The following is a 17,566-nucleotide window of genomic DNA, read 5'->3' on the forward strand; positions in this document are numbered from 1 at the left end:
AATACAAGAATGTTCCTGTATGCTTTCAGTGAAACTAAAATGCATGTGACAGATTTTATATTATACAAGCACAACCACAGTACGGTAGGGTAATACACTGACGCAAGGAAGTGGTTAAATAAGTTTATGAATGCACAGACACATGGCTGCTGCCTGACTGTCTGAGAGTGCTCACAGTTTTGTTCAGGAACATTAATCAATGGTCACAATAGATCACCAGCTGCCACATGGCTCCCAGGAAAGACGATTAATCAAACCCAGATCATGCAAAGACTTTCCGTGGAATCAGTGGACCGCCACAGGCTGATGAATCAAACAGAACGCCCACTGAAATGCAGATCAATCAGTCCGGATTACATGGCAGGTGATAAACCCGAAGAGGGAGTATAGCCTTATTACGCACATAAACAATCTCCGAGTGCGTGCGCACATCCAGTCTGATGCATGTTCATTCACACACGTGTGCACTCAGCATCTGGGGAGACACAGATGGGCCGGGCAATGAACCCAGGAATCCAAGCCTGTGTACTGATACACTCAGACAAGCCTTGCATGCTCACACTGCCTTCCATCACACTCATGGTGTGGGGATGGGGGCATGTGGCTCATGTCAGATTTCAATTCTCAGCTGCTGCTCCACAAATCCTGCGATGTTTCTCGTGTATGCAATCAAACTATTCAAACAGCTAAGGTCATTATCAGAGAAAGCACATCTTAAAAAGCCTTCATTTGTTTTTTTTTTTTTTTTTTTTTAAGTCTGTCTGGGGACAGATAAGCAGAGGATTACATAATACACTTAATTAACTTGTCTCCCTCCAATTTTGTCCTCATCTTGAAGTGAAGCTTTGCATGGTAGTAGATTTGAGATTTCCCATCTCCAAAGTTTGCTGCCTCTCCGGGTTCTCCGTGTTTTCTCGCCACTGGAACAAGTTGGTTAGAAAATTCACTGGACCCCTCTGAAGGTCCTCCGGACCTAATATATGAGTTGAAAGCTTGGACACACCTTTCGCCAAAGTGTTTTTCATAATCTTAAAGATGTCTTGGTGTAAAGGTTTACGCTTACGGGGGGGCGGTGGCGCAGTGGGTTTGGCCAGGGCCTGCTCTCCGGTGGATCCAGGGTGCGAGTCCTGCCTGGGGTGTCTTGGGATGGACTGGTGTCCTGTCCGGGGTGTGTCCCCTCCCCCTCTGGCCTTGTGCCCTGCGTCGCTGGGTTAGCCTCCGGCTCTCCGCGACCCCACTTGGGACTAGCGATTTCCGACAATGCTTATGGGTTTATGCTTAAACGTGTTTCTTTGACAAATACAGAATGTCTATTTATGAATTTTTTTCCAAAACCAAAATTTTTAATTAAAAAAAAATATTTTTGTAATTTATCCCCCTTAGCAAGTACTTTTGAAATAGAACTTTGGTTGACTTTAAAGTCCAGAAATGTCACCCAACCTAAAGCCAATAGAGATGTTTGAGATGAGTTGGACTGGAATGAAGGACAAGCAACCAGTGAGCACATGGTGTACGTGGGAGCTCCTTTCATTAAGACCATCAGAGAAGCATCGCAGGTTTTTCCCCCATGAAGCCGGTTGATAGAATGCCAACGGTGTGCAGAACTATCATCAAGGCAAATTATGGCAACTTTGAAAAATGTGAAATATACATTTGATTTGTTTAACAGCTTTCTGGTCATAGGAGTTGGGTGGCGCAGTGGGTTTGGCCAGGTCCTGCTCTCTGGCGGGTCTGGGGTTCGAGACCTGCTTGGGGTGCCCTGCAATGGACTGGCGTCCAGTCCTGAGTGTGTCCCCTCCCCCTCCAGCCTTGCACCCTATGTTGCCGGGTTCAGTGCCAGTTTGCCGTGACCCTGCTTGGCACGAGCAGTTTCAGTCATAGTGTGTGTGTTTTTTCGTCATTGCGCAATTCCATGTATTACTTCATAGTTTTGGAGTCTTTGCTATTATTGTAAAATGTAAAAACCCTTCTATGAGTAAGAGTGTCCAAAGTTTTGATTGGAACAGTACCTGGACTAATGTATCCCATTCTGAGGTCAGGCCAAAGGCTTGAACACAAAACAAGCACATCAGACAGGGACTGTGCTGCTATTTCAGGCCGAGACTCTTCTTCTAGAAGCAATTAGCTACAATCTGGTTACGGCATCCAACCTTGATGCTAATCACAGCCTCCGTGTTTCCTACGAAGCAGTTCTTTTGTTGCTTCGTGGAAGTAAAGTATACCAGGTGCTTATTCAATCAAACCCGCCAGCTATGCTAAAGTTAGCCCTGAAGTCAAATTCTGCAGCAAGGTTGTGGGGTGTAGCAAATACGGGTGTTGCTCAGTGAAAATGACCACGTAAGGTTCCAGGTGTAGCTATGCTCGTAGGAATAATGTTTGTTCAACAGGACCCCGGGGGCAAGAGATGAAACAGAATAGCACAATCATGTGAACTTGAACACAACAGACCTAAACTGCTACGTGGCCCTCAAAGAGCACTTGAAAAGTGCCCTCTGTAGTAGAGTAAAGCAACCTGGTTCAGAGAACACCCACATAGCCCTCCCACAGATGTCGTCCTTCACAGAGGAAGCCACGTCTGCCTGTTCCGAACCTGCCGGGGTCGATTCAACCAATGGACTAATGTATTCTGCAGGTGCACACAGGACCTAAAGCTCCTAAAACATTTCTTGACTCATTTCTTGACCTTACTCTTGACAGCCCTATCTGGGAAGGCTGGGACCAGCACTGGAACAAAGCATGTTCACCATGTCCAGTTATATGACTCTGTTGTATTTGACAGCACGGTCAAAGACCCCTATTACAAAGCAATACACTGCAGGTATAAAACTCAAAGTCTGAAATATACTCACCACCCATGCGCAGCTCCCCATGACTTCATCTGCATTCTGCATCACCAGGATGATAGCCCTTGTTGCCCTAAGAGGGAGAGGTAGCGAAACCTTCCGGCGTACTGGCTCTCGACCCTCACTTTACCCTCCCAGGCCCCACACTCTGTGCACCTTGGGAAGGTTATTTCTGCTGGAGGTTCAGCGACCCGCATGCTAAATATAGGCGAATTAGAGACCTCTTTCTCCCTCTGGCTCCCTTGTCCTTGCACATGCAAACATCAGGCACACACAGCCAGGCACAGAGGGGCACCAAAAAGCTGAAACAAGGCTCAGAAAAATCGAAAGCTTCCGTTGAAGCCGACAAACTCCAAGTCCAGGAGGAGAGAAAGCGGGATGAGTTTGAGAGAAAGCAGGAGTGAGGGAGAGAGGGAGAGAGAAAGAGAGCGAGAGAGAGAGGACAGAGACAAAGCACTGCGCAGCGTCCGTGAGAGGATAATGCCATATGTGGAAGCTTTTGTGATGGGATGGAGCCTGCATTATCCCAGTTCAGCTCAATTCAAATGTAAGACGCTTAGTACTGAATGTCTCCGTTTCATTGAAAGGGGAGGGGGCTTTCGATGGCTCCTGCTTACGGACACAGGGAGGAAAACAGTCATATGGCTTGATGACTGTGCATTTTGCCATGTCTCCCCTTGAGGAAATACTCTCTGAAATGCTCTCGAGAACAATCGTCATTAGAGTCATGATGGTTACGCTCATTATTGCTAGTTGAAGGACTATTGAAAGGATTTATGTCTTTACATCTTTTCCAACTTTGAAGAAAAAAAGAAGACAGAAATCTCATGCAGGGAATAAGTTATACCCTCGAGGCCTCCTGAGGGTGGTGGAAGAGCACTCAGCAATCCCAGAAAGAAACTTAACATGCTACATCTTAGAGAGTCACGGAAAGGTTTCACGTTGGTCTGATGTGTTGCGGTGAAGTTAACCTTCGCTTTGCCCACCATGCTGAAGCTATACTGTCGGCTTGCATTGTTTGTTAACAAGGCTAATTACAAGTCAAAGGCAAAGATGGCTTTGTGGAAGACCTAAGATGTCCTTAGCAGCTGGTGATATCCTCAAGAGTGTGGCTGTCAGACAGAAATAGCTGAAGCCATAAAACAGTCACAGATGCATCAGCCACCTGATTCCAGGTTCATGCCAGGCATTGACACGTCCGACAAGAGGCAGAGTAGGCGTTCACAGCTGCTTCACCTCTCTCTGCTGCCTGCATCGTGTTACATAGCATAGACTTTAACTAGTCACAGATTAGAACTAGGAACAGGAATATCAACCTGGACAGAGGTAAGACCTCTAACACCCTGGTGTTGTCAATTATTCAAGGTAGGGCTGCAATCTTGGAGAGAATGAACACACCCTGTTGTGAGAATAAAACACTACAGCCAATGAACACAAGAAAACAGTTTCACTTTCAGGCCCTAGTTACCGGTGTGTGGTGGATATAAAAATCAACAAGAAAGTCCATTCTTTCTGGGAGCAAAAGATACTGCTACGTTTCCTTGCAAAAATCCCTGGACGGTCCTCATGTTTAAATGTATATTACAGCTAATCTGTTGGGACAGCCTCTCTTAAGAATCTAATTCTAATCCCCCACGCACAAGGCAGGAAACCTAGCAGTGTCATCAGTAAGCAAAGACTTCTTGAATATTGTGAGGCTAATGCATAGGCCGAACAGCAACGCCATGAACTTAAACACCCCTTGTCATGCTGACAAGGCACACTCCACCTGGCAGTAGCAATTTTTTTTACATCTGGACAACTGAACCAGCAACATGGGACTCAGTTACCGGAAGGGGATAAGCGTCCGTGTGGGTCACTGTGTTAAGCTTTGAGTATTTAACAGAAAAACTCAGTGACCCATCTTCCTCACTAGGATTGATGTCAGTCCCTACGATTTGTTTATGTCTGTACTGCAAAATTTCCTCCCGCTCTTAGTTTGCACCCATCTGATGGGTTTGAATAAAACTTCTCATAGCAAAACGGTCACTCCACTGGGGATAGTCTGCAGTATGAATTAAACCCCAATCTCTCATGTCAAAGGCAGTGGTCCTACCCCCCATCGCTCAGGATTTACAGCAAGGCTTCTAGGAATTTGCTAAAAATATTTGTGTGACAGAAAGCCAACAAGTGCTGCTGAGATACTGATATGTTTATGTGCTGTTATTTGTGCCACACTTTGTTGTATGTCACCAGGCTAATGCGTTCTGTGTTCACAAACTTAGCAATCGGTTACCTGGTTGTCTGGTATGTGTATATTCTGTCTAAAGCACTCGATAAAGCATGACGTCCAGGCTCCACAAACTCCTGGCTTGCAACAACACAGCCCATAGTATGATTTATATCCAGTTTGGGCTCATTGCAGGTTCATTTTAGGGTGACTAGTGAGGAAAGGAGAGAGAACTCCCACACAGTGTTTACTTGGAACTGCATTACTTTATTATAAAGCTAATATCTAAGTCTGTCATGACTCTTCGGGACGTGTTGGTTCACAGTTATAAAAGAGAAAAAAACAAAACCTCCAGCCATCAGTCATTGCCTTTGTGGAGACAGGTTTCTGCACAGGTGTGCAAATGCACTTGCGCACATACTCGGACAGCAGCATTAGCTTTCTGATTAATCTGATGTTGTGTGGGCACTGTCATTTGTTCTGCCGTCTGGCCGCATTGCTCTTCTGGCACTTCCTCCCCTCGTAAAATCCCACCCCCGATTCCCACCCCCCACATCCCGGTCTCGCAGGTAAATTGCATTGATCATTACCTCTGACCACAATCCCCAAGAAGTAAGAGGTCTTATTGCTGTCAAAGAGTTGGAGAAGACAGATGGCGGCACATACGGGTGCACTGAAAAAAGTAAACTGTAAATAAAACCCTTGGTTAACAGAAAATTTTAAACAGCAACATCAACGTGGGTATCGATAGTCTCATGAGCATGGGGAAATACTGGGGTTTAGTGGTATGATGTCAAAGGAAGGTGAGATAAGTGATTTGAAAAAACATCTTTCAACTCAACGATGAGTCCTAAACAAACACAAACTGAGGGCTGTGGCTTTTCCAAATGTCCTCATGTGTCAAGGCTACTCAGACCTCTCTCATCCATGTTCCAAACCTACTTGTCCTCAAACCATCCAGAGACACAATAATCCAGCTTGAACACAAACTTCACAGCAACCCCTAACACTTCTCTCCAACTCCCTGAAGAACCCAGTCTCTTTTCCTTCATCAACTTAGAAGTTTTCATAAATAATTTGTGTAGAACAATGCAGTGTTTAAAGGGTGTCCTGGCCCCTTCAATGAAAAAATAACAAGCATGCCAGAGATGATCCACAGAGGTCACCACCACTCACTTTTTGGGTGGGTGGTACTCAGGAGCCTTTAAATGTATTTGCAACCTGTGGGGTAAGAGGAAAGTTCCTTTCAAACAACATCTGCTGGAGTCTCTTACCACCTCATTCTCTAGCTTTTTATTATTTCATTTGGACACATTTGAAAGCCTGAGGGACTAAGGAAGGGAGAGGGGGGCTGCAAGTAGAGTGCATGCAAGGGTACATGATGAACAGAATTGAATTACTGATTTCCCCCTACTGTAAGTGGGTCAGCCTTTAAACGTATTATTTGTTATTCTTTACTGCCACTGATCCCATGCCATGTCAGAGCAGAGAAAGGAAAAAAAGCAGAGACTTTTCAGGAGTGGTGGAGGAGAGTTTGTGGGAAGATGCTGATGCTGGGGGAGAGCAGAACACTGGAACTACTGCCACTAAACTTCTTCACAGTTACTCTGCTGAACACCGGATTCTATGGCTACATGGCTGCTGCCTATAGAGTTTGCCGTGCTCTGGGACGACTCTTGCCCAGTTCATAACCGCCTCCCCCACCTGTTCTCCACCCCGAGAGATTAGTGATGCACCAGTCTTGGGGGTTTTTCCACAGCAAAAGCATCAGAATTAAATCAGCTCTGACAATGTTAATCTGAATGCTACGGAAGCAGCCTCTCATGGCCATTTGCTCCGTCTAGTCTAGGTGGCTCCTCTGTGGTTTTTTTTTTTTTTTTTTAAACAAAGTCCACACTTTGTTATAGTTTTCTGAAATCTTATACTTAAAAATTGCATTGCTGGAAAATATTTAAATAAGAAAATTAATTGAATGAATGAGGCAGGAACTATTCCCCCCATGATGAAAGACAAATACATAATTGTAAATTCTTATTGTACTCTGACTCAAAAATGTTATTCTGTGAAAATTAATGTTATGCATGAGTAAATATAATTTTTAACTCACTTCTGCATTACCGAATAAGTTCTAGCAATAATATCTTTCATATCTTTGTTATTGAGGTGTCTGTACTATCATTTACATTTTGCCAGCAAGTGTGAAATGCTAGATTTTTGCATTTGTTGCTGAAGGAATAGGAATTATTTTACCATCCAGGGGCATCTTCTTCAGTTCTTTTAATAGCTAAATATTTATGTTCAACACTAAATAATGACAGGATTTTTCAAGAAAAATCCAGCGTGGGCTCCTGGCCAGCAGAGGGCAAGGGTGCAGGTAGGCAAACAAAGAAAAAAAAAAAAATAAAGATTCTTGAGCAGGGTAGCAAATTTGCTTATAACACAACATTTCATCTCAGCTTCACTCAAATCCAACCCCCCCCCCCAAAGACAGACACACAACTCCTTAAGAGATAAGTAAGAAAGTATACGTGGTGCCCCCTGCTGAACTGGAGGACTCTCAGCATACAGCATTTCTCCCACATAGCTGAGTTGACAGAAGGACGTCTTTTCTCTTTCAAAGCTCTCTTACTTTTACACAGAGGAAAAAGCCACCAACTACAGCCTCGGCTTCGTCTAAACATCCAAGGGCCGTTTCTGTAAACCAACAGTTCAAGAGGTGGTTTCTTCAGAGCAAGGGCCTAGAGAAACACAAAAACTCATGTACGCCCGCACAGAATGATGACAAAACTCTTCTAGGATTACGAGAAGATGGGGTGTGACATTAAATACTCTGAAAACTCAAACCCAAAAAACACTTTCAACAGTCTTCCGCTCATCCCAACCACAGCTCCTTTCCTCTCAGGCACACCCTCTTTCTCCACCCAACTGTGAAGGTCCCTCAAACACAACTTTCACGTATCCCCTACGACCCACCGCCACACCAATTTATGAACCTGAGACTGAAGTAAATGAAACTGATAGTTTTTTGGAATTGTGTGAAGTTGCTCTGCCACTATGTCCCCACTGCTGCTCAGGAGAACACACGGGCTTCTCTAAAGGGTGGAGCTTTTGGAAGCCTGGATCCATATCACATCACCGGCGGAGGTTCAGATCCTAAAAGATGCTGACAGACTGCAGAGAAGTATATGACTCAAGGGAGGCTCAAAGGCGTCTGTGTGTTCACGTTTGCATGTAAATTGTGTACCTGACAATGTGATGTTTGTTTCATGAACACTTTTGGACTTTGGTAAAAATCATACAAAAGGTTGAGAAGTAGAGGAAAGACCTCTGTAAGGCACAGCCAAATCAACAAGAGACTGTAGAACCAGCGAGAACTTTGATCGTCTCCTCCTTTGTTGGAGCTCAAAGACCAGAGGTTCCATTGATTCTTTTGTTGCGTAGTCCCTTCTGATATCATCCATGAAATAAAACATCTGTGAAAACAACCCCCACTTTCCTCAGCTCCTCACCTCAGCCACACTGACTGATTCTGTTTAGATCTCAGTGCCTGTTTCCAGATTCAGCATTGGACCTAAGGGAAGACCAGCTCCACCTAGGACTCAGAGATCCTGATCCTGAACTGCAATCCCTCACTTCACTGAAGACCTAACTCTTCTGACCAACTCCATTGCCAAGTGTATAAATCACCTAATTGCCTTTCTTCCTATAGCACTAACATGTGAAGTGATATTAGCCTTCAGACATGCTCTCTGTACATTGGTAATAAAATATTGGCTATAATTATCTTTTGTCAGCATCACTCATCAGATCCACTTCTCTCATCTTCCTATTCTTCTTATTCTTCTGTACCCGGCTCTTCCTTTGTCATTTTGTCCACCTTTGCAGTCCCACCCCTCCTGCTATGGCTCCACCGCTATGGTGCCCTGAGGATTCTGAAGGATGATTAACAGTAAATTATGATGCAATTTTGAAGCCTTGCTTAGTGGTAGAAAAAGAAAAAAAAAAAAAAAAAACAGAATCCCCACATAACTAGTGTTCTAAGAGTAATCTACGCTATGAATGATTCTCAAACTCAGTGCAAAACGTACAACGCTCTTAGATGTGGCGCTCTGCAGTTATGCAGTTTGTGTGTGTAAGAAAGAGCATGTTTTCCGTTTTCTGTTCCGCAGCTCCTCTGCCAAAGGTGGGATCATTTAAAATAGGGCACAGATGGGCTAAACCAATCAGACAAAAGGAAAAGATATGTAGAGTACTTCAAAATAAGGAGACCCTCATGAGACTGAGCGTGGGTGTGCGAGTGACACAAAGAAAGATCAGATGCCAGGAAACGGAGGCATATGTGTCACCGGAGCAGAGGCTGCCGCCCTCGGAACAGAAGCGAACACCTAACCCATGCCCTGCTCACCTCCTACATCGACAGTCATTTTGCGGCACAGGGATCAACACTCGGCTTAACGGCTCACTCTGCAAACAAAGAAATGGTGAATAAGCGAGCGGCCAGCTGGGCAACAGGAGGGCGGCATTAGCGGGCCATGCAAGAGTGGGCAAAACCAACAAGGACTTGCTCCCAGCCAATCAGAGCTTGTTTCAAAGTGCAACGGCGAGAACAACCAATCGCAGCTTGTTCAAAACAGCCACTCGCAACCGAGAAAAATGCAACAACAGGTGCAGCCAACCAGGGCTTGTTTTAAGCAGCAAGAGCACTCATGGCCAACTGAGGCTTGCTTGGAGCTACACAAGTACTCACAGCCAACTGGGACTCATTTAAATAAGGGTCAATAGCCACAACCAATCAGGGCATGTTTCAAAACACTGAAATGGCGCAACCAATCAGGACTGGATTTAATCTATGACAGCGATCTCAGCCAATCAGAGCTTGTTTCAGAGTGCAACAACTAGTTTGGCCCCTGTTCAAAACAACAAGAGCTCTCACGGCCAATTTGTACTCTTTCCAAAACGGAATGGCCATTTGGGACATGTTTTAAATGCAACAGCAGGCAAAACCAATGAGAGCTGGTTTCAGAATGTAACAGCAGGGGCAGGAAATGAGGCCTTCTTTTAAACCACTAGTGCGCTCACAGCCAATTGGAGCTCGTTTCAATGCACGGCAAGTCAGAGCGCAGCCAATCAGACCCAGCCTCTCCCAGCCAGCAGTCTTTTCTTGTCTTCTAACAGCGGTATTCAGAGTCAACCAGTCAATTTATTCACGATTCATGTTTTGCTCATTTCACTGAACTGCCTCTCCAGACTTGCATGGGAAAACACAATGGCAATAAATGAAATAACAGCGCAGGTAGTGTGTAAAGTCCTATTGCCTATCCACATGCAGTCGGTACGACGTTACAAGGGTAAAGTACTTACTGCAGGCACTGCAGCAGTCGCAGAGCGTTGAAGCAAGACACTTGTACATGCAGAACTAATGTATTTACAAGGCTGGCAATTTCGAGAGCGATGGGGAAAGGGATTGTGGGAGCAGGTTGAGAGGGTGCAGTCTGAAGAGACCTCATACATTACAAGAAACTTGTGTGTTCAGTTACATTGTTCTCCGAAGTCCCCTTTCCATCCATCCCATTAATACATCCCCTCTCTAAGGATTTAAAGTGTATGCAACCAACCCTCTGCACACCCCTGGGAGGATCACAGGGAAGATGAGGTTACTCAGAAATTATAAATGATTTTCCATTGCCTCCTGCTGCCTCCAGAGGCTGTCTCAGCCAGACCTGTATCTCTACTTCACCTGTACCTCGTGTTCATGTAACTCTGCTTTTTCATCATAATTGTATCTCTTTCTCCATTCAGTCTATGACTGACTTGCAGCTTGTAGTGTTTCTTAGGATTTGTTCCAACAGCACAGTTGTACCTTAAACCTTTGCTGAACATCTGCATTTTCATTTCTCTTGAGAAGGGACCCAATGCAAACAGACTGCATTGAAACAATGGGAAAGAAATCATTTTAACCAAAGACACCATGGACATGGTGAAAACACACAGATGGATTTTGGATTGAATCAAGCCAGAAATCTTACAGCAAACATAAATGATGAGACGGAGGTTATCTTGCTTTAAACATGGATAGCCCAGGGAAATACTCCTTTCAAGCCCAAAGAACACAAGTGGAGGACAGAACGTTCTGGATTAATTCTACCTATGTGGTCAAGAAGAGTCAACATCAGCTCTTCATAACTGGCCACCATTTTTAAGTACAACATCCCACACAGGTAACGAGAGACACATTTTCATCCATGTTGGACGTCACACTTGGAAGGAAACCCTGACTGAGAAGCTCTCGTGTAGAACTCTCCTCCTATATGTTGAAGGTTTCATTCCCTGCAAGGACCTCACTACTGCTAACCTTGAGTAAGGAAATCACCCTTAACTGTTTCAACATCCTATAAATGGAAAACGTGTAAAAACTCCTCTGAGTGACTATGGATGAAACTGTGTCAGACAAGTAAAGAGAAGCGGAAAATATTCTTCTTTTTTCAATTATTCCTGTTTTAAGTAAAACCTGAAAACTGAAGCGTCAGCGGTTAAGGGTGATTGGCCAAGAACTTGAATCTATAAACCTCTGGTCAACAGTATTATGGCCTAACCAGAACCTTGCACAGCGTTTTTCAATGCCTCATTGGGCAACAAATACAGTTCCCTCTCTACTGGCTGCTACTTTAACAGCTATTTTGTTCGACTTTCACATGAGGGAGAAAAAAGAGAAGTCGCACAAGGAGGGCATAAAGACAAGCTCATGTGCTATGATGGACTCGCAGGTAACAGAGTAGAATCTGAAATTCCCTTTCAAGCGAAGGGTGACCTTCTCCTTCTGGTGAATCTTTTATGATTATTGATTGTTCGGCTAGCGCAGCAAAAATACGCCACGATTGTGGCTGACCCTCAAAGCTCGTAAACCGCTAGGATGTGAAAAGGAAAAACACAAAAGAATATTCAGTTTGTGCTTAGACATTTCAGACGGGAGAATGATGACTGGTAAATTCCCAATGGAAAAAAGACAGTTATTGGAGTTTCAAGACAAATGATACAAAGACCCAGCGCACGAGGCTTTGTCGTCTTGTCAGCGGTTGGATGGAGAGATGGAGGAATTGAAAGTCGGAAAGATGGAGAGGTGGAGGGAAGGGAGCATCTCCTCATTTGAAATTCCACACCAGGTTTCCAGCTCCGGCTCTCTCTCAGCAATGAGAAAAGACACAGAGGTGTTTATACAGAACCTTGTCTATCTTCTTACAACCCATATGCACGTACAAGATGCAAAAATCTTCTTAAAATTTTTATTCAGCTTTGCTGAATATTTTATCCTGAGCAACCAACTGTTGTACTCATTTATATTGCATGGTTTTCTCTTTGACTGAAGCCATTTGGGTAAAGTACCTTTTCTCAAGGACACTTCAGGAGCATCTAGGAGATAAACCGTTAACCTTCGGGTTACAAGCCAACATCTTTAAGCACACTGCAACCTGCTGCCCCGAATCCCCATAATCCTCCGTGTAATCATCCTCTCTGCTCTTCCTGCTAAAGTGTGGCATGATTTCCTGTGTGGCTTCTTAACTGTACTCAAAAGACCGCACTCACCTCGGCCCCCGGAGGGAGTACCGCGGTTTGAACGTCCTTAAGCGTGCACCTCCAAGTCATGTTCCACAATGTGTTGGCTGCCTACTTGGCAACAACGGTGAATCTGGATAGGAAGCGATGGGTCCAAAAACCAGCCCAGCTGTTTGCTGCCCGTATCAGAACTCTGGTCCTGGCTCCGGCTCAGATGTGTCATTGTAATTTAGCGCAATGCAGCTGCTGAGCAGCTCCAGTGGACCCGAAATAAACAGCAACACAAGAGCTCATTCTGCTCCCTATAATTAAGTCTAAAGACATGGAATAACTGGATGTGAGACTTTGCTGCATGGGCGGCAATTAAGCCCCAAAAATTTGAATGTACGTACAGATGGCGCAGGGCAGGAGTCGGACAAGCTTGGGTTACGAAAACAACACAAAAAACCGAACCAGAAATGGATTTACTCATTAATACACCAAGGTAATTTCACTGTATCAGTTCAGGGTAAGTAGCTGGCCCGGAGGACAACAGTGGGGGTGAAATCCAGACCTTGATCCTTAAGGTTGCAAATGGACAGTTCCAGCTATGACCGGTTTCTTAGCAGACATGAGTTAAAACATCAGTGCCATAGTCTGGAAAGACTGCAGTAACTGTGTTGGACCGGGCTGAGGAGTGCGGAGTGGGAAATTTATCTGCTCTGAGATGGAAATAAATGGCATTTTCCATGCTTTATATTGTAACAAAAGGCAGATTCCCACCTATCTCTAGGCACCTTAACAGAATCCAGCTTTTTCATTCAAAGAAATTTCATTTGGCCGGATTAGTAATCGGCCGATCTCTTAATTGGCGCTGCGTATTTTAAATGGACTGTATTCCCCCGACTCGTAAGACTGCACGCTCTAGCCGAACGCCACTTCACACACGCCCTCTGCTATGCAGACTGTCGTTTTGCCGGATGCAGCAGCCGCATTGGTGTGTTTGCTCATGTGGGAGATGCCTCGCAACAGCAAAAGTGCTGCATACTGTCTTTGAGAGAAAATCAGCATACAAAGAGTTCATTAGAGCACCTGGGACAGTATAGCGCCCACCTATAGTCATATACACATCAAGAAAGACCCTTGCAGGAAGTCACACCAAAGCTCACGGGAGACTGAAGACGCCAACGAGGCCCCTGTTGCCCGAAAATCATTTCGGCAAACTGACAACCTGTGGACGTCAATAACTCCAGCTGAACACTGCAGTTCGGTTCTACAGATCCTACTCAAGGAGGCACAGTGACAGTGGGTGCAACTGGCATCTCAGATGCCTGGGCTTTGCATTTGGATGTGGGTTTGAATCTCACTCAGTCTGTATGCAGTTTGCATGTTCTCTCTGTGTTTGCATTGGTTTCTTCCAGGAGTTTCACGGTCCAAAGATGTTTGTTTCAGGTAATCTGCCGAGTCTAATTTACCTGCAGTGTATGTGGACGCGCTGGAATGCCCCCCAATCTGTCCACCTTTAGGAAGCGAGTCCAGCTTTTAATGACTCATCTATTACCGCATCTCCCGGAAAGTTCTCTGGGCACATGAACACAAATACTAATTCGTCATCAGTGGTGAGCAGCTTAATACAGCATGTCTGTGAAATATACTAACAGTTGGACATAATGCGCCATGTCGTGCAACTGGTGATCATCTGCTGTTGTAAAACGGGGCAAGCTGCACAGAGCCAGCCGTGCGGTACGTGGTACGGTGTGGTGTGGTGTGTGTGTGTGTGTGTGTGTGTGTGTGTGTGTGTGTGTGTGTGTGGAAGAGAGAGAGGGGAAGGAGGCATAAAAATGGACAAACGCAGTTAGACTTACGAGCTGCCGTAATCCCAGACCACACAGTGAGGCTCTGACGTTCCCTGTGGAGAAAAAGCAAAAACATTTATTGTTCACAGAAGGATGTTGAGGGTGGTGGAAAAGATGACCAAGGGTGTGGGGGGTGTTTGCTACCATTGTTACCCCCTCAGTCTGCACAAATGTCTCTTAGGCTATTAAGACAGGTTATTAATGCTATAGTATCACAGTAATTCCCCCATCAGACCCCCCACTGCCCAAGACATCCATTGTCTTGGTAAACTGTGGCAGATTCTGCAGCAGGGTACTTCCTGAATACAGGTTCTCTGTAAATCCACCCCAATGGGGGGAGAATCCAGCATGCAGAAGTTCTAAGGCTTGGCTCCAATGTGGTGTAACGAGCTCCCTCTGTCACTCAGAGCTGCTGAATCCCTTTCACCATTTAAGAAGGGCCTGAAAACACACCTCTTTCAGACGCACTTCTCTCCTGATCTCCTAACTGTTCCACGAACGTATGTCACCATTTCACGATCACCTTGATGTTTCCTTTTAGTTCTGTCCTGCAGCTAGTCATTGAACGGGCACTGACAAAAACACTTGCATTGAATAAACTGACTGCTTCGCCAATCAAGTGTCCGTATCTGTCAGTCTCTGTTGCCGATTCACTTTTGTTTCTGACTTGTATGTCGATTTGAATAGAAACATCTGCTAGACGAATAAATGCAAATGTAAATGTACGTGGCTCTGAGCCCACTCATCATTTAGCTCGATTAACTGGACCTGACCTCATTCTCCCACAGAGGACAGGCGGCCTTTTGCTCGGGGACCTGAGCAGGGATTCAACCCAGCAGGACACTGACGACCCCCCCAGGACACTGACACCCTCTTAGTTAAAAGGCCCTTCAATGCTCAGCAGCAACCACAGCCTTGCTCTGACTTCTGTTAAGGTCACCTGATTAGTATGTGGCTCGGTGAGCTGATTAATGTCACGGCCTTTGTTTCATATTCGTGACTCAAAGGGCGACAAAGCTGAGCAGACATTTATACACACACACTCACACACACACACACACACACACACACACACACACACACACACACACACACACAAAGACAAACTGTGGAACTGTGACATTCCAGCTAACTATGGAAGCCTCAGTAGCCTTTAATTGTTCAACCAGGGGCCAGATAACCGGCTCCGGTGAATTTCCAGCATCTCCGCACTCGTCACACTCGTTGGCTGATGGTGGACAGATGGCACGGCACAGAATGAGGCGATGCGCCCTGGCAAAACCCCTCTGAAGCTGGACTCCAGGACAACACCGAAGAGCTCAGTCACGGAGCGGCGTGGAAGCCGTTTGGGAAACGATGACGCTCACCCCCTGGCGGAGGAAAACTAAGATGCACCGGTAAGCATGATGGAAAAGGCTGCCAACGCGATGGGTGGGGGACAACAATCCTGGTGCTGACGCACCCCCTTCATATCTGCTGCCTTTAAATCAGCATGTCTGACCGTGTTAAGGCTGCTGCCAATCTGACATATGGCAAATCACCACGTGTCCCTTAATGTTCTGCTGCCAGGCGACACGCTGTCAGTGTCAGTTTTATTAGCGCATTCCAAAAAAGTCAACACAGAATGAGAAATAAAGGGAGCAGTCAGGGAGGTCTGTGTGGAAGGAGAGTTTTGTCTCTGCCGGGGAAGGGACTCGCATCAGGGCCGATCAAACAGGGGTTGCGGGTCCGGAAGACGTGGACACGGGAAAAATCAAGGTTTTGCGAATAAACAGCAAACAGGAAGCAGGAGTTGAAGCCAACATCATTTGATCTCCCCTTTGAAGGATTGCAGGGCTCTAATGTTTTGCACGGGCCAGCCAAAGTATTTCAGGAATTACATTAATGCGTGTTTCCAAAATCCTGCCAGAAGCAATAAATCCTGACAATGTGACACGGGGAAAAAAGCGGCTCCAGCAGTAGATTGAAGTGAAGGCACAACGAGAGCGAACGCAGCGCAAGGCTGCAGCTCGGGCCTCGTCTGATCCGTGCGGTCAAGGCATCGAGGGCACCGAGTCACGGGTCCCTGCTGCGGGAGGAGATCGGCGGCGGAACGGCTCCCTCCGCAACACACGGATATCGTAGCGATGTTGCACCATCCAGCAAAGTTGGAGAAATACCGAAAGGCTTAAATGTGCAGCATAAACAGCTTCTCACTAATCACATCCGTTTATTGTAACAACACAAGAATAATACAATCAAAAAATCCCCAGTTAAAGTCTTTAAAATGTATTATGTGAATGTGTAAATATTATACAAGCGCTTTACCTCTTGTAAACTGCACCTGTGTTTGTCGAAATGTGTGGTCTTAACTATAATCGAAATGTAAATGTGCACAAACATAGTTCCGTGTTACATTTTCATTCTATCGCTTTGTGCTGCATGGCGATTCTGATGACTCCTCAAACACAAAACTCACACCAAAAAAATCCTGAATAATATATCAGAACAAACACGCGCACGTCCAAATGCGACTCATTACCCCCCAAGAGGAGAGAGGAGCAAGCGAAGGTCCGGGCACTCCTCTGAAGACATTGCCAACGCTCCTTTGCCCTGCTCCATCGCCGCTTAGGGCGACAGACCTGGGTGGCCCCGACCAGCTGTCTACACGTAGGGTACATGCCCCCTCCCGCTAAACATCTGTCACAATGGCGCTCTTACGGGAGTTGGATATAGGTTCGGCAGCAAAAGTCATCACATCCCAGCTGCTGGTTTGCAGTTATGCCCCCTCACACAGCTGGACTCCCTCAGGTAACTGTAAGGGATAGGGCATATCTACAGCATGTATAATCCCGGCTACCCCCCTTAGGTCCATAAGCCCCGGCTTCACAGCTTATATCTTAGGTTGGCAAAGCCCTATTAGGTACAGAGGATGACACAGAAGTGGGATTCGTGAGTGGACGACACCCCTTCCGACAATGGAGCCTTAGAGAGAAATGGAAGTGGGCACGAGAAGAAGTGACATGGGGGGAGGTGATGTGGAAAAAGAGGACAAGTACAGAGAGGACACAAGAATACAAAACCACTTCCCATTGCAACTAGTCGTTTTTACGCATTAACTGATTTCCACCAAAGCTGCATTGGCTCCT

At 45.6% G+C, this 17,566-nt stretch overlaps 1 protein-coding gene across 8 annotated transcripts in view; it reads right to left on the reverse strand.

Annotated features, from left to right (window-relative positions):
- adgrb2 (adhesion G protein-coupled receptor B2) overlaps positions 1–17,566 on the reverse strand; it is a 188,108-nt gene that overhangs the window by 47,565 nt on the left and 122,977 nt on the right. For all 8 annotated transcript variants that reach the window (XM_029248272.1, XM_029248268.1, XM_029248266.1 and 5 more), the window contains one exon: positions 14,448–14,491. In XM_029248272.1, coding sequence (XP_029104105.1) covers positions 14,448–14,491 — 44 coding nt within the window. The remainder of the gene's footprint in view (positions 1–14,447; positions 14,492–17,566) is intronic.

This window comes from Scleropages formosus, chromosome 23 (genome assembly GCF_900964775.1).
Source record: "Scleropages formosus chromosome 23, fSclFor1.1, whole genome shotgun sequence".
Lineage (NCBI taxonomy): Eukaryota > Metazoa > Chordata > Actinopteri > Osteoglossiformes > Osteoglossidae > Scleropages > Scleropages formosus.